Source organism: Spea bombifrons, chromosome 5 (genome assembly GCF_027358695.1).
Source record: "Spea bombifrons isolate aSpeBom1 chromosome 5, aSpeBom1.2.pri, whole genome shotgun sequence".
Taxonomy (NCBI): Eukaryota; Metazoa; Chordata; class Amphibia; order Anura; family Pelobatidae; genus Spea; species Spea bombifrons.
Window position 1 is genome coordinate 1035265 of NC_071091.1, and position 25479 is coordinate 1060743.

General features: G+C 47.4%; 1 protein-coding gene across 1 annotated transcript; it reads right to left on the minus strand.

The window, feature by feature from the left end:
• Positions 1 to 94: 94 nt before the first annotated feature.
• Positions 95 to 17482, minus strand: LOC128496821 (zinc finger protein 135-like). Its single transcript, XM_053466624.1, has 5 exons — positions 17431 to 17482; positions 11562 to 11688; positions 4307 to 4387; positions 2018 to 2086; positions 95 to 1758 (listed from the first exon to the last, which is right to left on the minus strand). Exons 2-5 carry the CDS (start codon positions 11686 to 11688, stop codon positions 95 to 97), a joined length of 1941 nt encoding a protein of 646 aa, XP_053322599.1. The 5' UTR covers positions 17431 to 17482.
• Between the last annotated feature and the right edge of the window lie 7997 nt (positions 17483 to 25479).

The window sequence follows — 25479 nt, forward strand, 5'->3', positions numbered from 1 at the left end:
ACAAACAGCTGATTGGACAGAGACTCCCGGTGACAACCAGAAGCAGAAAAACCCATCCGGCGGGGCGTCCGAAATCGTTCCGGGAATGTAGGAGTTAATCGGTGCCCCCCGGCTTGTAAAACGCGGACCACCCGCCTGTCATATAATCCGTGTATCTCAGCGTCTGGTGATACGGTTTCTCGCCGTCCGCGGCGTGCGGCTTCCGGGCTTCGCCTTCATGGATGTTCTGATGCAGGAGGAGCCGCGTCACGTCTGTGAAACACGCGTCGCAGTACGAACACTGGTAATAAGGGCCGTCATCTTCCGCGGGGGACGTAGGTGGGCCGCGGTCGGCGAGCGCTTGGTGGTCGGGGTCCCCAGGGCACGGAGCCTCCGTATCGTGAGTATCTTGGTGGAGGAGCAGCAGGGATTTAAAACTGAAGCCTTTGCGGCAGAAGCTGCAGCTGTAGAGCTTCGGGGCCCCTTGATGCACGATTCTATGAATGTAGACGTCCAGGAGTTTCACGAAGCTCCTTCCACACGTGTGGCACACGTAGCGCGTGTTGTGGGCTCTCTGGTGCCTGATCAACGTTCTGCGGTGTCTGAAGCCTTTCTGGCACATTTTGCATCTATAGATCTTACCAGGCGGCGGGGTCACGGGACGCGAAGCGGCACTCGATCGCTGCAGCAGCAGCAGCCTCTGCTCTCGGCTTCCCGGCTCCGGCTTATTTCCTTCTATCCGGTTATTTTCGGGGAAGGAACCGGCGGTTTTAGGAGAATTGTGAAGGTCGGGTGAGGGTCTCGCCCCCGTGTTTTTGGGGGGCTTGGATGTGAATTCTTTATTGCAGGTTTTAGGGGCATTTAAAGCGTCTTTTGCGGGTTTCGCTCCCTGCTCTGTCCGTGGGACGCCGGGCTCCGACACGCCGAGATTCTCACTTAGAAGATCCGGGCTTTTCTCTGTAATTTTGGGGGCTGCAGCGGAGCCCCCGACTTCCTCCTGACCCGGATCACAGTCCGAAACGTTGCTGGGCGCTGCTCGCCCCGGACAGGTTTTCCTGTGCTTGCTGTAACTGGATCTGCTTGCGTAGACATTCGCGCACGCGCAACACTTATACGCCGTCTCCTCGGCGTGGCCCCGCTCGTGGACCTTCAGATCGGATCTACTGCTGAATGAAACGTCGCAGCGGGAGCAGGCGTGGAGCTTCTTGTGCGCCGTCTTGTGTAGTTTTAGTTGGGCTGGAGTCTCGAAGACCTCCCCGCACTCCTTGCAGTGCAGGGCCTGGTGCAGCTTCCTATGCGCCGTGAAATCCTTCCTCCCGGCGAATGTCTCCCCGCACACTTTACATTGCAGGGCCCGGTGCAGCTTCCTGTGCGCCGTGAATTCCTTCCTCCTGGCGAAGGTCTCCCCGCACTTCTTACACTTGAACTCCTTGGGCTCCTCGTGCGTTCTCAGGTGCCTGTGCAGGTGGCGGGGCTTCCCGAAGCTCTTTGGGCACGATGGACACTTGTAGGCGCCTCCTTGCAGGTGAAACCTTTGGTGTAAGATGAGGAAAGACTCTTTGTTGTAGGCTTTGCCGCAGTCGATGCAGCTAAAGGGCTTTTTCCTCCCCGGCACTTTTTTGTTGCAGCGACAGGGAAGTGCGCGGCTGCAGTTGGCGCAATGCGACAAAAGTGCTTGGAGAGTCGAGCTTTCCTTGGAACCGAGAATCCGGCTGCCGTCTCGATTAGTAGCCGTCGGGGATTCTTGCCGAGCTTGACTTTCATTAACGGGGCCGCCAGCTATAATTAAATACAAAAAAATAAATAAACAAAAATCGTAATAATAAAAAAATAAATATATGAGAAATAAAACGATACAGACTGACACAGGCGGTGTCAATTTAAGGTTAAATTTGTTTCCGCTAATCACAGAAATAATACTGGAAGTTAAAGTGTTAATTTGGCAAAATGATGAAGCCGGAAGTCGCCCCGATCCATGAATATATTTTATTACGAGGAATCTCGTAAATCCCCCCGACCTGGCGAATAAATCACTCACCGGGCACGATCTGCTCCCCGGGATCGCGCGGCGCGGCCGTCTCTCCGCTCAGGTTTACAAACGGAATTCCTGGGATAAAAGACAAAAAAACCTTTTATAATCGGCCCTAAAAACTGCCAACTAAAGCGAGCCGAACGCCGACGCCGCGCTTCCCCTAAAACCAGTCAGCAACCTAAACAATACAAGCCAACTGTCCCAAAACTTTCAAAGCGGTAAAGTCACCGCAACGGACTACGAATTAAAAGTCCCGAGTATCTCCAGCGGCCAATAACCCCAGCAAGCGGCCACCTCCTGGATAACACGCGGCTGCATCCTACGCTCCTCCCGGGGGGATTCACCTCGTGGACAGACTCCTCACCGTCCACCACGTGCCTTACGAGTCTCACTATACGGGGAATTACAACGAGGGGAATAAACATGCATGGGATAGACATATGGAACAGCCTCCCAGCAGAAGTGGTAGAGGGTAATACAGTGAGGGTATTAAACATGCATGGGATAGACATACAGCTCCTGAATCTAAGACGAGACCAACGACTGATTAAGGTTTGAGTCTTTACAGCAGGAGAAATGGAGACGAGACGGGGGCCGCCGGGGGCCGATCTCCCGGCAAGGTCTGGGTTTCTAACTGTTGGGCTTCACCATCCCTTTAAAGCAAATCCATGTTTGAGGGGCAGCCGGCCCAGAACTGACGGATAACTCGTGGCGTCGAAGCCATTTTTTCCGAAAAATTTAACCAACGCGGCGTGCGGAATATCTTCTTCTCCGATAAATAACACGTTTACGACGCGGCATCCGCACGTTACGGCACAAAGACCTTTACGAAGGAGGCGAAGAGTCCTCATCCCGCCGGCACAAAGAACGGCAGTTACTTCGCCCCTCGTTTGCAGTTGGTGCCAGGGAGTGAATCTGATTGGATGATTGCGATCGCTCTCCCCGTCCAATCCATGCAGGAGGATTAGATGAGATCCGCTGGGTTTCTTCGTTTATGTTGTTGCGTTTGAGGGAAGAAGCTGAACGTTCCCCGGGATGTGGAACGCGCGGCGCGGCCGTCTCTCCGCTCGGGTTTGAGGGAAGAAGCTGAACGTTCCCCGGGATGTGGAACGCGCGGCGCGGCCGTCTCTCCGCTCGGGTTTGAGGGAAGAAGCTGAACGTTCCCCGGGATGTGGAACGCGCTGCGCGGCCGTCTCTCCGCTCGGGTTTGGGGGAAGAAGCTGAACGTTCCCCGGGATGTGGAACGCGCGGCGCGGCCGTCTCTCCGCTCGGGTTTGAGGGAAGAAGCTGAACGTTCCCCGGGATGTGGAACGCGCTGCGCGGCCGTCTCTCCGCTCGGGTTTGAGGGAAGAAGCTGAACGTTCCCCGGGATGTGGAACGTGCGGCGCGGCCGTCTCTCCGCTCGGGTTTGAGGGAAGAAGCTGAAACGTTCGGATCGTGCAGACCCCGATGCTCCGTTTGCAACAAAAAAAGGTTTTAAAAAAGCAAATGTAGTTAATTACCGTAGTGTCTCGAATAGAAGCTGCACTTATAGTTTGGTGCTATTTAAAAGAATTTTATATATATATATATTTTTATTTTACATGTAATGTATGGTACGAGGCTCCCCCCCTCCGTACCTAAACGTTATTTTTGCGCCGTTGATGTCGATGCGGCAGACGTGATCTCTGTCTCCTGCGCATGTCTGCCTCATCCACATCAACGCTGGGAATCCAGACTCAGGGCGGAACTAACGTTTCTGCTCGCGTTGCCGGGGGGGGGGGGGGGCGCGTTTTCACCGGACCGCACTACCAAAAACAATCCGCAGTCTTCCGATCCGGTCTTCCAGACACCCCGGAGATGGTAAAACTGCTAAACCCCGATTATAGGCCGCACCCCCACTTTAAATATTTAAATTATGGGGAAAAGCGCGGCCTGTAATCCGGCCAATACGGTATTTACAGAATAAGCTGCACTTTTACATGAAATGCAGCGGAAGAAAAATCAGTTAACGTTTGTAGGACTGCTCCATTTCTCTTCAATTTTTCTGAAAATTAAAATTGTGTCCCGGAAAAAAAAAAAAAAAAAATTTGTTTTTACATTCAAAGTTTCTTAGCTTGAGTGTGAATTTGAGAGTGCGTGTAAATATGTGTCCCCCCCGGTGTGTGTCAGTCAAGGGGCCAGTGGGGCCACCTGGCTTTACCTGCCCCTCACCCACCGCGCGTTTCTAGAACTCCCGGTTAAGTTGGAATCTGCAGCGGGATCCGGCTTTGCCCCCCAGCCAGACGGATAACACGCCGAGCAGCCGCCACTTACCGGGCAGAACGCCGCCGGCACCGCCGGGTCCCTCGTCTTCTTCAACCTCCCGGAAACGACCCGAGTCCGGAATCTGAATTCCTGGGAAATAAATTTCGTGTCAGATAAAATATACAAAAGCAAAATTATATCACATATGTAAAATAATGACGCTATTAATTATCATCACATCCACAATATTAATACAAAGAGAGACCCTATATTTTATCTCTGATCCTAAATCCTTTCAGATTATAAAAATTATAATTCAAAATGAGATATTTTTATCACCACGATAGTCAATCAAAAATATTATTTATTGTAAAAACACAATTTATAAAATATCTATATGACCCGTGCAGAAGATAAAACAAAAAAACTATCCTTTAAACATGTCAGAATAATCAAGTCCAAAATACGGTATTATCGATTATCAGATATGAATCATTATCTTATGAGTCTAACCCAAAATGCAACAGGTGAAAAAAAACTAAACAAAAAAAACAAACATATGGCATCAACATTTCAGCGTCATCAAATTACATCATCACTTTATATAAACAGCATTTAATATCAAACCAATTCATTTCCAATCCACTCAGCAACCAAAAATAATAATAATCAGGGCGGTCACAAAAAGATCACCATCTCCCTGTATCAGTGTTAATAATACGACAATTAAAGATCATTTAATAACGTCCAAAGAGTATTAGTGAGATTTTAATAGATGCAAATAATGCCAAACCTCATCTACAGGTAAAATACCTTTTACATCATTGTCATTATCACGGGTTATAAGCTGCAGTCTCACAAACCGTCATATACAATAACGTCATATACTATAACGCCATGTACTTTAACGTCATATACTATAACGTCATATACTATAACATCATATACAATAACGTCATATACAATAACGTCATATACTATAACGTCACATACAATAACGTCATATACTATAACGTCACATACTATAACCTCATATACTATAACGTCATATACAATAACGTCATATACAATAACGTTGTGATGAGAGCCTGAGTGACATCACAGGAGGTGGAGCGGGGAGAGGGGGAGTGCTCTGGGGGAGAGAGCTCAAGTTCGATGCAGGGGATGTCTACCCTGAAGTTAAGCTCTGCAATAAAGAAGTGTTGAAAGCAGCCCAGTGTTGTGTGCCTTTCATGACATGGTGTCAGAAGTACTCACCTGCGCACCTGTTGTTTTGTGAGGATGGCTAAGTTCACTCCACCTGAGCCATTTGACTTCTCCCAGCCTGCAGCATGGCCTACCTGGAGACAGAGGTTTGCACGCTTCAGGATTGCATCCAAGCTGGACAAGGAGAGTGGTGAAGTACAAGTTAATTCCCTTTTATATGCTATGGGGAAAGATGTGGAGCCAGTGTATAATACTTTTACATTCCGAGAGGGGGAAGAATATGACTTTGAGATAGTCATGAATAAGCTCAGCGCCCATTTTGTGCCCAGGAGGAATGTGATTCATGAGAGGGCATGTTTTCACAAGCGTACTCAGCATGTGGGTGAATCTGTGGAATCATTTGTGCGCAGCCTTTATGAATTGGCAGAGTTCTGTGAGTTTGGAGCTGCCAAGGAGGAGCAGATTAGAGACAGAATTGTCATAGGACTTGCAGACTCAGAAGTCTCCTTAAAGTTGCAGCTGGAGGCTGAATTGACACTTGATGAGGCTATAAGGATGGCCCGCCAAAACGAACTGGTAAAGAAGCAGAGTGCTGATATGAGATCTGAAAGCATGGTAGAAGAAGTGCTGCAGTCCAGGAGAGTTACAAATGACAGACAGGGTGTGGGTAGCAGACCACAGGCAGCAGACAGGCTCAGAAGCAGTGGGGTACATCAAACTCGTTGTATGCGCTGTAATCGAACTCATGGAACAAGAATGCTATGTCCTGCTAAAGACAAGAGATGTAGGAAGTGCAACCGTGTTGGCCATTTTGAGATAGTTTGCAAATCAGAGTGTGTTAAGGAAATGCACCTGGACAGTGACCAGGAGACACAGGAGGTGTCCTTTGTAGGGTCAGTGATTGAACAGTCTCGCTTTGACGATGATTGGCGAATTACACTTACAGTGATGGGTGCAAGGATTGCCTTCAAGATTGATACGGGAGCTGACATTACCGTTATTTCTCTGGCAACGTTCAAGCAACTGCCACAAAGACCACAGCTTGAGAAGGTTGTGACAAAAGTTTATAGCCCTGGAGGCTGCATTGATTGTGTCGGGCGATTTCTTGCCCGCAGTGAATACAAGAAAAGAAGATTTACCCTGTGGGTGTACGTAATCAGAGGTCAATGTGTTAATAACCTTTTGAGCCGGAATGCAGCCTGCAGTCTGGGCCTTGTTGCGAGGGTGCAAGAGGTCACAGAAGACATGTTTGGAGATCTTGGCCTGTTGAACTGTGAGCCAGTCCGAATACAGCTTAAGTCTGACGCAGTCCCATACAGTGTCGCTACACCTCGTAGAATTCCATTCCCACTTCTGCCACAGGTTGAAGCAGAACTTATGAGAATGAAAAGTATGGGTGTTATTGAGGAGGTCACAGAAGCGACTGACTGGTGTGCTCCTATAGTGCCTGTTGCTAAGAAAAACGGGAAAGTTCGTATTTGTGTGGATTTAAAACGGCTAAATGAGGCTGTGAAGAGGGAAAGATACGTGATGCCGACTTTGGAAGATATAGCTCCAAGATTGTCAGGAGCTAAGTTCTTTTCCACGCTCGATGCTTCCAGCGGATTCTGGCAGATACCCCTTGACCCAGGGAGTCGCAAGCTGACTACCTTTATCACACCAGTAGGTCGGTTTTGTTTCCGCAGACTCCCCTTCGGTATATCATCAGCACCAGAGATTTTCCAAAGGGAGATGAGCTCCCTCCTGAGAGACCATGAGGGCACAGTGGTGGTCATGGATGACATCCTTGTGTATGGGTCCACTCAAGAAGAGCATGATCAGCGGCTGCATCGTGTACTACAGACGGTAAGAGAGTCTGGGCTGAAGCTGAATAAAGACAAATGTCACTTTGGGAAAACAGAACTGTGTTATTTTGGTCACATTATTAGCGGAGACGGTATTAAGCCAGATGCCAGTAAAGTCCTCGCTATCGAGAAGATGAAAAGCCCTTCTGATGTAACTGAACTAAGACAAATACTTGGCCTTGTGAATTATTTGGGCAAGTTTCTACCAGAATTATCCTCAGTGTTGCATCCTATTAATGAATTGTTGAAGAAGGATGTTGCTTGGACCTGGGGACCTTCACAGGAGGAGGCCCTTGCTCTGGTCAAGTCAATGTTGGGATCAGCCCCTGTGCTGGGGTTCTATGACCCCTCTAGAAAGACAGTGGTTAGCGCAGATGCTAGCAGTTATGGCCTAGGAGCAGCCCTTCTGCAACTGAACGAGGGCAAGTTACAGCCCATTGCCTATTGCTCTCGTACACTAACAGCAGCAGAGACAAGATATGCCCAAATTGAAAAGGAATGTCTGGCGGGAGTTTGGGCCTGTGAGCGCTTCCAACGCTATTTGGTGGGCTTGGAAGGATTTAGTCTGGAAACCGATCACAAACCACTGGTTCCATTGATAAATACTTATGACATTGACAAAGCTCCCCTGAGATGTCAAAGACTACTAATGAGACTACTAAGATTCAATGTTCGGGCAGTGCATGTGCCGGGGAAGCAACTGGTGGTGGCAGATACACTCTCCAGGCTCCCGCTGGCTGCTGCTGAAGAATCATCAACAAAATCGGATGTCAAGGCATATGTGGATTCAATATTGTCATCTAAGTCCATCTCTTCTGGGAGATTGGAACAGATCAAGAGAGAGACACGTCTGGATACTGATCTCCAAGAAGTTATAAGTTACATAAAGGGTGGCTGGCCAGAGAGTCGCACAGTGTGGATGGCACTGAATGCTTTCCAGTTGGAGAGAGCGCATCTCACAGAACTGGATGGTTTAGTGCTCTTTCAGGACCGTATTGTCATACCTGCCAGTATGCGTCAAGAAATGTTAGGGCGAATTCATGATGGCCATTTAGGGATTTCCAAATGTAGGGAAAGAGCAGCCACAGCGGTGTGGTGGCCGGGAATAAGTACTGACATTGCAGAATATGTATCAAAATGTGCCTTTTGCCGTGAACATCGGCCTACACAGAGGAGAGAGCCTCTAATATCTACACCGCTGCCTGAGGGTCCCTGGCAGAAGATAGCTGCAGATTTGTGTGAACTTAATGGAAAAAATATCTGGTTGTTGTAGATTATTATTCTAGGTACATCGAAATTGCACCATTAGGGGAGGCCACCAGTGTGGCTGTAATCACCCGCCTCAAAAGTATGTTCGCCAGGTGGGGAATACCTTTGGAGCTAGTGAGTGACAATGGGATGCAGTTTGCTTCCATGGAATTTAAATCCTTCAGTAGAGAGTATGATTTTGTTCACTCAACTTCCAGTCCACACTACCCGCAAGCCAACGGGATGGCTGAAAGAGCAGTTCAAACTGCCAAGTTCGTTTTGAAGCAACGAGAACCATATTTGGCCCTCTTAGCATACAGGGCAACCCCAATTCATGCCACAGGATGTAGCCCTGCACAGCTGATGTTGGGGCGACAGATTCGTACCACGTTGCCATCTGTGCGTGAACTCCAACCTCCCCACCCCGTCCTTCCAGAGGACGTTCGGAGGAGGGATGAGGAGGCAAAGCGGAGCTACAGATTCTTCTATGACAGAAGACACTCTGCGCGTCCATTGCCGGAGCTGCACACAGGCCAGAGTGTAAGAGTCAAGCTGGATGAAGAAAAGAGGTGGATTACGCCGGCAACTGTAGTAGGGCGTTCCCTTGAGCCAAGGTCTTATGTGGTCCGCACAGAAGGAGGGACTGTTGCCCGCCGTAACAGAAGACATCTTCAGCCTGTTCCCGAGGAGTTAGATGTCGAGAATCGGGAACCACAGCCAGTGGAGACCTCGGTCTTCAGAAGCATACCTGCCTCACAAAGAGATTCTAGTGGGGATACATCGGTGCCACCATTGGAGTCACAACCACTTTCACCAGGACTTGGGGAAAGTCCTTGTAAAATGACTTCAAGTGGTAGAGTTGTGAAGCTTCCAGTGCGATACAGAGATTAACACTGTAGTTAGAACAGTGGCTTGAAGAATGGGCAGAATAATCCCAAAGCCACTGTGGACTAGGGTAGTCTACCCCGATGTCCTAGATAGATTGTCATATGTTCCTGTAGTTCCTTACTCTTTGTTCATATGTTTATTGTTGGTTGAAAAACAAACAAAATGTTTTGCATTAAAAGGGGGGAGATGTGATGAGAGCCTGAGTGACATCACAGGAGGTGGAGCGGGGAGAGGGGGAGTGCTCTGGGGGAGAGAGCTCAAGTTGGATGCAGGGGATGTCTACCCTGAAGTTAAGCTCTGCAATAAAGAAGTGTTGAAAGCAGCCCAGTGTTGTGTGCCTTTCATGACAAACGTCATATACTATAACCTCATATACAATAACGTCACATACTATAATGTCATATACTATAACCTCATATACAATAACGTCATTTACTATAACGTCATATACTATAACCTCATATACAATAACGTCATATACTATAACGTCACATACAATAACGTCATATACAATAACGTCACATACTATAACCTCATATACTATAACGTCATATACAATAACGTCATATACAATAACGTCATATACAATAACGTCATATACTATAACCTCATATACAATAACGTCACATACTATAATGTCATATACTATAACCTCATATACAATAACGTCATTTACTATAACGTCATATACTATAACCTCATATACAATAACGTCATATACTATAACGTCATATACTATAACCTCATATACAATAACGTCACATACTATAACGTCACATACAATAATGTCATATACAATAACGTCTTCTACTATAACGTCATATACAATAACGCCATATACTATAACGTCATATACAATAACGTCATATACTATAACATCATAAACAATAACGTCATATACTATAACGTCATATACAATAACGTCACATACAATAACGTCATATACTATAACATCATAAACTATAACGTCATATACTATAACGTCATATACAATAACCTCATATACAATAACGTCATATACAATAACGTCATATACAATAACGTCATATACAATAACGTCATAAAATATTTCCCAGAAGAAGGTAATTCTATATTGAAGCAGACAAAATTCACCTCTATTCAGAATAATAAAACCATTATATTTACCACCACTTGTTGCTGTGGTCCGACTGGTCCTTGTAGAAGTTAATCCAGGTTCAGTGGAAAGAGAAATAACTTTCTTGAAGCGATATATATGTTAGATACTCAAAGTAACTAGGAGAGCATAATATGGCGCCAGGATCTTACGATGTTCCAAATTCTAATTGTTCGGGATTTTCAAATTGTCTAAAAACGTAAGCTTTTAAAGACCGGGCTTATTATCATATTCCCCACCTATTGACTGGAATCCCCCAATCATAATTGTGGGTTTTACTCTTTATAATTAGGACGTCTTAGCGTAATTTGCACCGTTGTATCTCCTTCATTTACTTCTAAGAGACGCTCTGGTAGAAGAAATAACTTTAAGACCATTACATATACATCTGGAATTTATCTTCGGTCACCTGCATCTCCAGACGTTACCTTCTAGGTAGTAAATCAGTTTCGGGGGTCTTACGACGTATCCCCCATTCCAATTTACATTCCTAGAGATGAGCAGCTTTCTCATGGAAGAAAACGCTAATTAGGAAAGATTTGCTGGAGCAGCGATATTCAGAAAAGATTCTTTGTTCTCAATATAGAGAGAAGAAGGACACAAAAAATCATTTATATGATTAAAGAAACAAAAAATGGTTCCGACTGACATTTTATGTTCATGTAAAATACAGAAATATAAAATACTTGCTTTCCAGCCTAAAATATCCGACAAGATTCCCTCGGTTATCCGGAAAGGAAACCGCGTCGCCGGAGCCCAGGTACCGGCACGGAGCGCCACCAAGAGAGGACTCCACGGATGATCAGGATCACAGGAGAACGGGCCGCCGGTGACACGCGTGGCCCTCGGGGGACCCACACTGCGGGGCAGCCGATAACGGGGAAAATGGAGTACACTAGATCCGTGGTAATAGACGCCAGGGGCAGTTTTCTCCTCACTGACTGACCCTGGAGGGTTCATTTTCATTGAACATTTGGGGTACGGATCCAGAGTATTTACTGACCCAGCGACAGGAGGTTCCTGCGGTTCTCCGTCATCACTTCTCGGTAAAGCTCCTTCTGCCATCCGTCCAAACCTCTCCACTCCTCGTCCGAGAAGCTGACAGTCACGTCGTAGAACGTCAGGTGCATCTGAAACACGACGGGGACTCGGCTCAGTGTCATGAATGGAATCGGATGATTATCTATCGGGGGCCACATTAAACTTGCAGAGTTAAGGCATTTGGGGCAAAGAAGTGGACAGAGTCACACAATCTATATACAGATGGACACAAAAGGAAAAAGATACCCCTTATGATGTCATCACTTGAGTCATTTTTTTTACATTTTAAACAAGTTTTTAACTATTTTTAAGATATTTTGTACGTTTTGATGAGGCAGGAGACACTCTTAACACCTTCATTACTACGGATGCTGATCACAGAGAGATCAGTAAGCAGGGCTCCATAGCATTGCTGTTTGCAGTACCTGCGATCAGCCTGCGGGGGGGGCAGTTCCTGCTTCCGTTGGGGCATTCCCTGTTATTCTAAAGTAATCAGCGCAAGCAGAGAGTGCCGTTACATCACATCACTATGTAGGAATCTAGCGATGCCGCCTCCTGAGAGACTTCAGGCCGATGCAAGAACCCTAGGACGTACTATTACATCCTTGGTCACCAGAGGTTGAGGTGGGCTCGCTGGATACAGAAAGTAATTCTTTCCTACAGCAAATGCCAGCCAGGAACACAATATAATGGAGACGGTGATGTTGCCATCATTGATTCCATGGCTGACCAAGGAAATTAAAGAGCCCCTTAATCAGAGCTGTATAACTCCAGCCCTCGAGGGCCACAGATTGCAGGCAGAATAAAGCCACATGCAGGCAGAGCATACAATTTTTCTTCTTGGCACAAAGTAACAAGCGGACAGCCAGTTCTATAAAGGGGTTAAATCAAGAATCCAAAAGTCAAAGAAACCGTCCAAGGTCTCCGGCATAAATCCAAAGACATTCCGACACAGAGACAAACAAGCGCCCTCGGCCCACACGCTGACAAGCATTATCTATCTATCTATCTATCTATATATATATATATCACCATCATATTCCGCAGAGCTGTACAACGGGTAAACCAGAGATAACAAAAGGCGTTGCTCAAAGAACTTACAATCTAGCGTGGTTATTGATCTGCTAATCACTTAACCCAGAGGACCCGCAGTCCAATATTACTTCCAACTCGAAGTATCCGGTAAGTTAGCCCCGCGCCGGTAACCGCAGACCGGCAAGCAGGGAGATTGCATCAAACTGAATTTATTTTTTTGTCTGGGTAACAAAAATAATACCCCGGCGAGGGGCAGTAGATATTGACTAGATTTCAGTAAGCGATAATACCCCAGCGAGGGGCAGTAGATATTGGCTGGATTTCAGTAAGCGATAATACCCCGGCGAGGGGCAGTAGATATTGGCTGGATTTCAGTAAGCGATAATACCCCGGCGAGGGGCAGTAGATATTGGCTGGATTTCAGTAAGCAATAATACCCCAGCGAGGGGCAGTAGATATTGGCTGGATTTCAGTAAGCGATAATACCCCAGCGAGGGGCAGTAGATATCGGCTGGATTTCAGTAAGCGATAATACCCCAGCGAGGGGCAGTAGATATCGGCTGGATTTCAGTAAGCGATAATACCCCAGCGAGGGGCAATAGATATTGGCTGGATTGAGTAAATTGTAGGGTTTCGGTTAGGATGTTGAACTAGCTGAATGGACGGCAGCGTGATGGGGGGGGTAGAAGGGGGCGCTGGGGGGAGACAGACAGACAGACAGGAGAGAGTTCAGACGAGGGGGAAAAATAAAAAAAAGCCAAGCGGCTTACTGGATAAAAATGATTACAAAACAGAGATCTCATATTCCTGGCTTGGGAGAGAGAAGAGAGAGCGAGAAAAGAGAGAAGGGGAGAAGGGAGAAGAGAGAGGGGGAGAAGGGAGAAGAGAGAGGGGGAGAAGAGAGAGGGGGAGAAGAGAGAGGGGGAGAAGAGAGAGGGGGAGAAGAGAGAGGGGGAGAAGAGAGAGGGGGAGAAGAGAGAGGGGGAGAAGAGAGAGGGGGAGAAGAGAGAGGGGAAACAAGCGGCCACCAGGTATTAACCCTTTACGGGATTTGGGACTTGAATGCTCTTCGGGACGGGAAGCCGTGGGGATTTTGACATCGAAAGCGGAACATTTCGGGTTTCTGCTTCCGGAAAGGAAGGGATGAAGAATGGCGAAGATGAAGAGGATGAGCGGCAGGTAAACACTACTCTCACCGACACACAAATCACCCAACCCCCAAAAACAGCCCTACTAATACCAAAAATCACACACCGTAATCAGGGGGGTCGTCTCCCACCCCAGGGGGATCCAGGAAATTCACTCCCATTTAAAAGGTCGTTTCACCAATTTAACCCTTTTCTAACCAAATGTAGAATCAGACACATAATACCCATTGTACAGCGCTACGGAATATGATGGTGCTATATAAGAAATATTATTGTTATTAACCCCCAAACCCTTCCTAGAAACCCTTCTTTAATCAAATAACAGCAAAATTTCCGTGTTTTAACCCTTTAAAACTCTCCACGTTCTAACGTCAATAAAGGAAAAAAATAAACTTTGAGACCCGTCTTTAACCCCTTCAGGACCGGGATTTTTAAGCTAGGGTGTCGCTAAAGGACCGGAGCCGTTTTTGTGTTTTTGCCATGTCTTTCTTCAACTGTAATTTCTCTCTTATCAAGTGGTGCACCCACACAAATCATATATTGTTTTTTTCAGCACAAGTAGGGCTTTCATTTGAAACCATATTAAGCTGGGTAGTACATTGTTTTATTTGAAATAAACTGGAAAAAGTGGGGAAAAAATGAAAAAAACGCATTTTTTTACAGTTTTGTATACATACAAATTGTACACACATTGAACCAATGGGAAAAAATTATCCCAAATATATTCATTAAGTTGTCCTGATTTGGAAACCACCCAACATGGCCAGGATTTTTATCTATTTTGACCAGTATAGGGCAAATATTGCAAGGCATGCATTACGTTTTTGAAATGTAATTTTTTTCAAATTTGGCATGGTAGTTTAATAACTGCAATAGTTGTCACAGATACTGATTATCCCCCCAAAATTATATGTTTATGAACAGTAGATAAGTCAAGGTGTACAACTAGGGTCATTTTGACACTTTTCAAACAGGGATTTTATCGCCAATTGCTGCCAAATTTTGAGGTATTTTTATATTTTTTTGGATTTTTTGCATATGATGCAATGTTGCTTTAGATTTTATATTATATTTTGTATAGAATATGTGCAACTGCAGAAAAAAACACCAACTTGTGTTCACCAACATCCCCCGGTTCCAACAAGGCCTCACATGCATGGTTCATGCAATTTTTGAGGAAGCTATGAGGGCAAAACTGGAACATGCGCATTTTCGTTTTCACATTTGGAATTTTCAGAAGTTGGTTTCCTGGGCCCATATCCCATTTGGGAGATTTTGGAAGCCCCCCAATGTAAATTACCCCATAAAAGTATATATTTATGAACAGTAGACAAGTCAAGGTGTTCAACTAGGGTAGTTTTGACAGTTTTCAGTTAGCCATTTCTTCACTGATGTCTGCCAAACTTCACATGGAAATTATTTTATTGCGTTTTTAACGCATACATTTCAATGTTGCACTGAATTTCTTGCACACCATAAGTGCAACAGTGGAAGAAAGCACCACATTTTGTTCACCAACATCCCCTGATTCCAACAAGACCTCACATGCATGGTTCATGCATTATTTGAGGAAGCTATGAGGGCAAAACTGGAACATGTGCATTTACATTTTTTTAAATATTTTTTTTTATCAGATTACTTGTAAGTGACAGGTTTAGGCCGCTGACATCAATCAGGGAGACCGATCAATAATCAGCGACTTAAAATGTCGCCGACAAGTGATCAGGTAATAATTATGATTTTTTCATTTATTAATAATTTGTTTTTTTTCATAATTACCCTAGATGACCCCTCTCTCTTTGTAGAGCAGGGTCATCCGTGGGCTGCCATAATGATCCGATCACTCCTATTGGCCAGGAGCGATCTGATCAGCCCAGCATTTGACCTGGAAGCACCCTGGACTTTCAGGTCAGTGCTGTTATTTTTTTTATTATTATTTTATTAATTTTTTAAAATTAATTTATTTTTTAATTTTTTTTATTATTATTATTTTTTACATTTTTTTTAACTCTTTCAATGCTGATGCTCCATTGAAGCACAGCATTGACTGGTATTTAGTCCCCACAAGCTTGTGGGGACTAATATTAACCCTTGCAATGCTGCGATGGGGGTCATACACAATCGCAGCATTGAAGGGGTTAATTGAGGAAGAGGGGGCTTGGGGTTAACTGAGGAAGGGTGAGGGGGGGGGGGGCTGGTCTCCACACTCATGTGGAGACCAAAGAACCCTGTCTCCCTGTCCCTGAAGCTGCCTCTGGCAGCTAGGACACAATCTCCAACAGACTGGAGATTGTAGGGGAGGAGTCTCTCTGATCAGTCCTACAGGACTGATCAGAGGACTTCTGGGGGCTCGTTTTTGCTGTTGCTGGTCTGCCTGGATTTCCAGGCAGACCACCAGCAGCAGAGCCCCCTACAAAACGGGAATTAACCCCTTCAATGCCGCGATTGCGGCATTGAAGGGGTTAACGCTGCACTGACGCTCTCATGGAGCGATCAGGCAGCAGGGGGGTGTTGGATCAGGCCCCCACACTTGTGTGGGGACCCATTCAACACCCCCCCCCCTTCCCTGAAGCTGTCTGCGGCAGCTGAAACCGCGATTGCAGATCTTTCTGCAATCGCTGTTTCTGCCTACAAAATCACTCCATGGGAGTGATCGTAGGCTTGGGGGCGGGTTTAGAGAGGCTGTGCTGTCTGCCCAGGAGTCCTGGGCAGAAAGCAGCAGCAGCGCCTCCACGATCACCGCGATCGTGGTGATGTGGGGGCGTTTTTTGGAGGAGACGTACCTGGTACGTCCCGGTCTACCGGTGACCAGTAACCAGGAAGTACCAGGTACGTCCCGGTGCTGAAGGGGTTAAAAGTAACGAGCAGCGAGATAACGACCCGCGACGTCTTACCAAATGTATCCGTACTACGTGGCGGTGATAAAAAGATCCAAATACACCAAGGGGTTAAATTCTGTAACGGCTCTAAATAGCCTCGGACATCAGACCGGCTGGCCGCATGCCGGCACTTTCACCGCATCTCCAGCATCGAAAGTAAGCAAAGGGCCGATGGCGGGCCGATCCCTGCCGACAGACATTGGTGTTTCGTTACTATGTATTATATAGTATGTATTATATAGCGCCATCATACTCCGCAGCGCTGCACATTTACTTTAGCGAGAGGGTGGTAGATAAATGGAACAGCCTCCCAGTGAGGGAATTTAAAGCCGTGCGTCAAGCCATCAACCTGTAGCGGCCACCAACATAACAGACTTCCTTGTAACCCTTTACTCCCCACGGTGTTCATTGGGACTATTCTCCAGCGTATCTGTCTGTACCGAGCCCCGTCGGCCGAATACCTCGACCCCCCAAACGCAGCCCTAACCGTCTCCTCTCCATCAACTCCAATATCTGAACTCCCGTCTCTCTCCCCACGGGCCTCCTCCTCCGGTACTCCTTCCTCGGCAGGGGGGCAGAAAGTGTGGGGGGGTGGAGGCATCGTTATTTCCGGGGCTCTCTGTTCTGTGGCGGCTCCGTTACTTTTATTTACATGGCGCCATCACATTCCGTAGCGCTGCTGCAACCCAAACCCGAGAAATGATTGGAAACCACAAACAATAACAAACGGGGAGAAGAGGAAGCGAGGACCCTGATCCTGGGAGCTTACAATCCGTCTCGTCTCTCCACACCGCTGTGATCGCCCCCGCCAGGTCCTACCTCCGCTGGGCTCCCCTTCCTTCTCTCTTCTGACATCTCGCCCGACTCCGGACTCCGCTCCGGGTCTCTTTCCCAGGGAACGGATTCTCCGGCACACACTCGCCTCATCCGCTTCCCTCCAGATCATGCTTCTCTCTCTCCTCTCCGACCTTCTAACCTTTCTACCCCTTACCGATGAAGCCCCACGGCCCCCAATACCCTTCCTCCGCTCTCACTGGAACCTCTTAACCCTTTCCTGTCCAGAGAAGGCAGCGTTCTTTCACAAGCTTTTCTCTCTAATCACACCCAGTCTAAAAAACCTCCCTCCCTTCCTCCTCTCGCCTCCAAGTCGCTGGAACGGATCGCCCAACTTTCTCTCCGCCTACAGAGCGTCTCCATGGAAACGAGTAACAAACGTATAAAAGTACCCGACAACTTCCTCTCTGCCAAAGCAAGCGGTCGCCGGCTTCGTCGCATGTCGGGATCTCGGCTTCTTCCGGCTTCGGGATCTCCTCATTTCTGTCTAATGGTTCCTCCTCCGTCAGCTTCTCCAGAGAGACGTCTTCCCCTCATCCACTGTCTGTCGGCGACGGAAACCCCGCCAGAAGCTGCAGCATACGAAGGGTAAACGAATGGATCTCTTCTGCATATTACCCCGAGCGCCTGACAGGACTAGTGTTGGGGTAAAACAGGGACCGAGTCAGACTTCTACACGCAGGAACGATGATAACAGCAGCATGAGCCACTTAGCAGACAATGCCCTCCAGACAGCACATCGCGAGGTCACCGATTCTGGGGTGTCCCCGGGGAGCGGCGGCAATCCTGGGGTACAGATGGATAACGCGGCGTCCCGGGGTGTCTGAGCCTCAGCGATGGATGAAGTTACCCGAGGCCGTCCGAGACGTAGCCGGACCAGAAAACCCCGGTCTTCAGATGACGAAGGAAAAACAGGGTCAAAAAAATGAGCCCCCGTGCTCAGCCGGTATTCATGCGCGGTCAGCCGCCAAATGTCTCTGTTCCCCCGTAATGTCTCTTTTACGCAAGTAATGGACCCGCACAAATTATATATCGGTTTTTTCTTCAGAAGCCGTATTCATGAAACGTTAGAAACATTCAGCAGATTAAACGAAACGAATCCGAGTCACGCGAACGACGCGCCTAAAACAGGAATCTGAATAGAAACGCCTCTCGCCTCTACGTAACCGGCGAAGGAGAATACACAATTACCAACGTTAACCCCGACAACACGAATATATGGGAGAAGAGCTTACAATCTATTAGGGGGTTGGGTGAGAAAGAAGGCGACAAGCGTGGGGGGGCTGTACCGGGAGGGTAGATTGTGAGCGCGTCTCGTGGGGGTGTATTTACAGAGTTTTTAGGTAGAATAGGCGATTTCCAGGTACGGTCCGGGTGAAACGCTAAAGACGAGAGCGGGAAGAAGCGATAACCGCGGAGGGAAGGAGCAGTTTGTGGGAAGAGGGCGATATGGAGAGATAAGAGCAGAGATAAATGGGGGGGCAGGGGTTTTAGGGGTCCATAGGTTTTGGGGGGCTAGTGGAGGGACTGGCACGGGGGCCGCAGATGGAGAGCGATGGGATAGAAAGATACAGTCTGGTAGAGGAGTTCAGGAAGGATTGATGAGATCTCTCCAGACCCCCAAGCGAGCCGTGAAAACGATCGGGGTGCGAAGAGAACAGAAAGAACTTCAGGACGGGAATCTGATTGGACGGCGCTGGATCTGCCACCAGATTACATTCCTACAGAGCGAATCTCCAGTGTTTGAGAAGACGTCTCGTTACCTCGGCCATCGGTAGCGTCGGAGGCACCGGCCACGTGCCGTCAGTGAGCGAGAATACCAGTGGTAGGCGCCGGCTCACCCGTGTAACCGACAGGACGCCACGCGGAGCCTTCTGTGCCTCGGTCAGGGAGAATGCAGGAAAACCTCTCAGCCGCCATCCGGCAGCCTTATTCCCGCTCCTGGAACATCTCCGCTTACGTGCAGCTCTCCCCAGCTCTCCCCCACACGGCGCCAGAGACAGCGCAAGGAGTATTTCATAAATCCACGAGACGCGACGTTTCCTCCCCTGTGAACCCCGAGTGCAGAAACCACCGGCGGTAACGCGGATCATCGACTAAACGGAGCGACAGGGCATGCGCGGATCATCCACTAAACGGAACGACAGGGCATGCGCGGATCATCCACTAAACGGAGCGACAGGGCTGTGCGGAGCGCCTCGACTGCACGGATCATCCACTAAACGGAGCGACGCGGCTGCGTGGATCATCCACTAAACGGAGCGACACGGCTGCGTGGATCATCCACTAAACGGAGCGACACGGCTGCGCGGATCATCCACTAAACGGAGCGACGCGGCTGCGTGGATCATCCACTAAACGGAGCGACAGGGCTGCGCGGATCATCCACTAAACGGAGCGACACGGCTGCGCGGATCATCCACTAAACGGAGCGACACGGCTGCGCGGATCATCCACTAAACGGATATAAGCCCCGGATACAGGGTCAGTGCCACCCCGTACCATGCAACGGTCATAAGCGGGGCGATTTGGCTCTTCCCGCGCTGCGAGACGCTCCTTGAAATCAATTATAAAATTCCTAATAAAACGGAACATTTCATCTATAAAACGGTCCTCCTTAAAGAACCCCGGCCTGCAAAGCTGAGGACAAGCAGGGTCCCCCCCCCCCAAACACCTACCCCTGAAAGGGGAAAACAGTCAGATTACACAAATGTAAAGTCTGCGTCTGGCTGAACATTTTACAGATAAGAGGGCCGGCGGGGACAGCGTTATAAATCCTCCGAGGGGGGGGGGGATTAGTAATCCCAGGTTAGCTGTGGGGCAAAACACAAAGCGTTGAACGCAGACCCGCTTTAATACGCCGCCTTCATCACTTTAATAATAAAGGAGGTGGATAAACCTCGTGGTCGTTCCCATTTCATTCCCCGGCTCGCTCTCTCCTGTAACGGGTAAAACGTGGAAAAAACACGCGCTTACATGTCTTCAGGGAAAACAATAACGTGCGATCAACCACTGCACGCTTATACATAGATGTCATATGTTAGAAACAATGGAAGGGAGTTTTACTGAGAGGGTAGTGGATAAGTGGGACAGTTTCCCAGCAGAAGTGGTAGAGGGTAATACAGCGAGGAGATTAAACATGCATGGGATAGACATACGGCTCCCGAAGCTAAACGAGACTAACGACTGATTAAGGTTTGAGTCTTTACAGCGGGGGGTTGATGGGGGCCGGATGGGGCCGATCTGCCGGCAGGTTCTGAGTTCTTTTTTTTTGTATATAACAGATCTGGATCCCTTTGCTGCCGGACAGACGCTCAGCGAGACCCCACAGTATAATCTGAGTTACCTGCACAGGTAGCACCCTGGCCATCTTTAGCCGCCGTCCACCTCAGGGCATCGCATCGAGCGCTCTTTATAAGCACGCCGGGCGTCAGGTTTGTTCAGCGCGGGGCTCGTTATCGCTGAGAGCCGCCTCATTCCCTGCAGTGATCGCTCGCAGGTGTAGTACGAGCCGGAGCAGCGATCAGAATCACTCCGATATCCAAGTAACGCATCAGAGGCATCGGCGTCTCTCCGAGTCTCTCCCGTACCCGGCCTCCACAGCCAGCCGGGGGATCGGATTTATTAACCCTTCATGTGCCAGCGAGCCCCTGTCTGGTTCGTTAGTAATACCGGCTACAGCTAATCAAACGCACAGCGACGCATTGTGCGGATAAAGAAGCGACTCGTTGGGTGGATAAAGAAGCGACTCGTTGGGTGGATAAAGGTATAAAGAAGCGACTCATTGGGTGGATAAAGGTGTAAAGAAGCGACTCATTGGGTGGATAAAGGTGTAAAGAAGCGACTCGTTGGGTGGATAAAGGTATAAAGAAGCGACTCGTTGGGTGGATAAAGGTATAAAGAAGCGACTCGTTGGGTGGATAAAGGTATAAAGAAGCGACTCGTTGGATGGATAAAGGTATAAAGAAGCGACTCGTTGGGTGGATAAAGGTATAAAGAAGCGACTCGTTGGGTGGATAAAGGTATAAAGAAGCGACTCGTTGGGTGGATAAAGGTATAAAGAAGCGACTCGCTGGGTGGATAAAGGTATAAAGAAGCGACTCGTTGTGAGGATAAAGGTATAAAGAAGCGACTCGTTGTGAGGATAAAGGTATAAAGAAGCGACTCGCTGGGTGGATAAAGGTATAAAGAAGCGACTCGTTGTGAGGATAAAGGTATAAAGAAGCGACTCGTTGGATGGATAAAGGTATAAAGAAGCGACTCGTTGGGTGGATAAAGGTATAAAGAAGCGACTCGTTGGGTGGATAAAGGTATAAAGAAGCGACTGGTTGTGAGGATAAAGGTATAAAGAAGCGACTCGTTGGGTGGATAAAGGTATAAAGAAGCGACTCGTTGGGTGGATAAAGGTATAAAGAAGCGACTCGTTGGGAGGATAAAGGTATAAAGAAGCGACTCGTTGGGTGGATAAAGGTATAAAGAAGCGACTCGTTGGGTGGATAAAGGTGTAAAGAAGCGACTCGTTGGGTGGATAAAGGTATAAAGAAGCGACTCGTTGTGAGGATAAAGGTATAAAGAAGCGACTCGTTGTGAGGATAAAGGTATAAAGAAGCGACTCGTTGGATGGATAAAGGTATAAAGAAGCGACTCGTTGGGTGGATAAAGGTATAAAGAAGCGACTCGTTGGGTGGATAAAGGTATAAAGAAGCGACTCGTTGGGTGGATAAAGGTATAAAGAAGCGACTCGTTGGGTGGATAAAGGTATAAAGAAGCGACTCGTTGTGAGGATAAAGGTATAAAGAAGCGACTCGTTGGGTGGATAAAGGTATAAAGAAGCGACTCGTTGGGTGGATAAAGGTATAAAGAAGCGACTCGCTGGGTGGATAAAGGTATAAAGAAGCGACTCGTTGTGAGGATAAAGGTATAAAGAAGCGACTCGTTGGATGGATAAAGGTATAAAGAAGCGACTCGTTGGGTGGATAAAGGTATAAAGAAGCGACTCGTTGGGTGGATAAAGGTATAAAGAAGCGACTGGTTGTGAGGATAAAGGTATAAAGAAGCGACTCGTTGGGTGGATAAAGGTATAAAGAAGCGACTCGTTGGGTGGATAAAGGTATAAAGAAGCGACTCGTTGTGAGGATAAAGGTATAAAGAAGCGACTCGTTGGGTGGATAAAGGTATAAAGAAGCGACTCGTTGGGTGGATAAAGGTGTAAAGAAGCGACTCGTTGGGTGGATAAAGGTATAAAGAAGCGACTCGTTGTGAGGATAAAGGTATAAAGAAGCGACTCGTTGGGTGGATAAAGGTATAAAGAAGCGACTCGTTGGGTGGATAAAGGTATAAAGAAGCGACTCGTTGTGAGGATAAAGGTGTAAAGAAGCGACTCGTTGTGAGGATAAAGGTGTAAAGAAGCGACTCGTTGGGTGGATAAAGGTATAAAGAAGCGACTCGTTGGGCGGATAAAGGTATAAAGAAGCGACTCGTTGTGAGGATAAAGGTATAAAGAAGCGACTCGTTGGGCGGATAAAGGTGTAAAGAAGCGACTCGTTGGGCGGATAAAGGTGTAAAGAAGCGACTCGTTGGGTGGATAAAGGTATAAAGAAGCGACTCGTTGGGTGGATAAAGGTATAAAGAAGCGACTCGTTGGGTGGATAAAGGTATAAAGAAGCGACTCATTGGGTGGATAAAGGTATAAAGAAGCGACTCGTTGGGTGGATAAAGGTATAAAGAAGCGACTCGTTGGGTGGATAAAGGTGTAAAGAAGCGACTCGTTGGATGGATAAAGGTATAAAGAAGCGACTCGTTGGATGGATAAAGGTATAAAGAAGCGACTCGTTGTGAGGATAAAGGTGTAAAGAAGCCACTCGTTGGGTGGATAAAGGTATAAAGAAGCGACTCGTTGTGAGGATAAAGGTATAAAGAAGCGACTCGTTGGGTGGATAAAGGTGTAAAGAAGCGACTCGTTGGATGGATAAAGGTATAAAGAAGCGACTCGTTGGATGGATAAAGGTATAAAGAAGCGACTCGTTGTGAGGATAAAGGTGTAAAGAAGCCACTCGTTGGGTGGATAAAGGTATAAAGAAGCGACTCGTTGGGTGGATAAAGGTATAAAGAAGCGACTCGTTGGGTGGATAAAGGTGTAAAGAAGCGACTCGTTGGGTGGATAAAGGTGTAAAGAAGCGACTCGTTGGGTGGATAAAGGTATAAAGAAGCGACTCGTTGGTCGGATAAACGTATAAAGAAGCGACTCGTTGGGTGGATAAAGGTATAAAGAAGCGACTCGTTGGGTGGATAAAGGTATAAAGAAGCGACTCGTTGGGTGGATAAAGGTATAAAGAAGCGACTCGTTGGGTGGATAAAGGTATAAAGAAGCGACTCGTTGGGTGGATAAAGGTATAAAGAAGCGACTCGTTGGGTGGATAAAGGTATAAAGAAGCGACTCGTTGGGTGGATAAAGGTATAAAGAAGCGACTCGTTGTGAGGATAAAGGTATAAAGAAGCGACTCGTTGGGTGGATAAAGGTATAAAGAAGCGACTCGTTGGGTGGATAAAGGTATAAAGAAGCGACTCGTTGATTAGTTGTATTTGTGAAAGTGAATTAGTAAACGATGTATCGCTTCTCACAATATAGGAATGATTTTTGAGAATTACCGGTATTCTGTTTTGAACATTCTCCCTGCGTACGCAGTTCATTGTCAGCCTGCAGCCCTGTCGGACGCGGCGTTTAGGTGCTCGGGGCCGAGTCGAAGTTCCCGTTTACCAATAATATCTTGGATGAGTTTTATGTCTTTCCAGTCCCTGTTTAGACGAAGGAAGTTCCCGTGTGAATTAGAACTAAACGAAGCTTTCTTTGGAAAGGAATAAACAGTAATGTGAACGCTACTAGCATTTTTTGTGTATTTTTTTCTGGTCGGTTTCTTGCATCGGTCAGAAAAGCTGAATTTTAAGAGTCAGTCCCACTTGTGAAATCCATTTAAGTGCACGGTGATTGTGAGGATAACGTAAACCAACAAGCAGACGGATAAAGTCTCATCGCTCATTGATTCTCGGGGCTTCTAGTAAACAAAAAGCGATGCCGGCATACCTGGGAACTCTCTGTGTTTTGCCCGAAGACTCCGAGGTGAAGTGCAAGTTCTCCGGGTCACTACAGCTGCAGCGCCCCCCGCTCTCCGCCGGAGCCAGAATGCTCTCAGGTATGGATGCAGGTGGAGAAGCTCCAACCTGTAGGTACCAGAGCAACCGTTCAGAAGTGATCTGTGAAACGAGCCTTAAAGGCACACTACAGCGAGTACTTCTCCAAAATGTAGCATAGGAGAAGCTGCAGCAGCAGGATGCCTTCTCTGCAGTCCTATATGCTCGAAGCAGTCAATCAGCGGCAGAATGGTGCGCCTACTTAAATATATGGGAGCATTTTCTGCGCATGGGGATCCTCATTAGGCACCCTGGAATGCCTGGCAGGTCAGCACTGGAGCCGACTGGCAGTGGGTATACCAGGAGGCTAGAAATGGATTCAGACAAGTAGCTGGCCGGCAGGGAAAGGGTAAATGCACATGGGGGATTCTGTATTAAAACGCAAATGATGGCTGGAGTTTCCCCTTAACATACGGTAGGTGACAAGTGCCCTCTAGTGGCAGAGAAGGGCATTGCTGGTAAATAAACATTTCCCCCAAACAACTATCTGACTGGTGATGACAAGCAGGGAAGCTACAGGACATCTTATATATATCTTATAATAAAGTCCTGACAAGCACCAGCATTCTCCACAAGCTGGCCACGGACACTGGAGTCCATATAAAGAATATTTCCCTGTCTCAGATTACATAACCCCCCCCCAACATATCACGTGTTCAAACTGGGACAGTGAGTGACCACCTGCCCACCTCATCCAGTGAGCCACCACAAACCACCCAGCTGCCAAATGTGATCAACATTCCAGATGTGGAATCCGCTCCCCAAAGAGACTGTGCTGGAGCCTATATAACATATA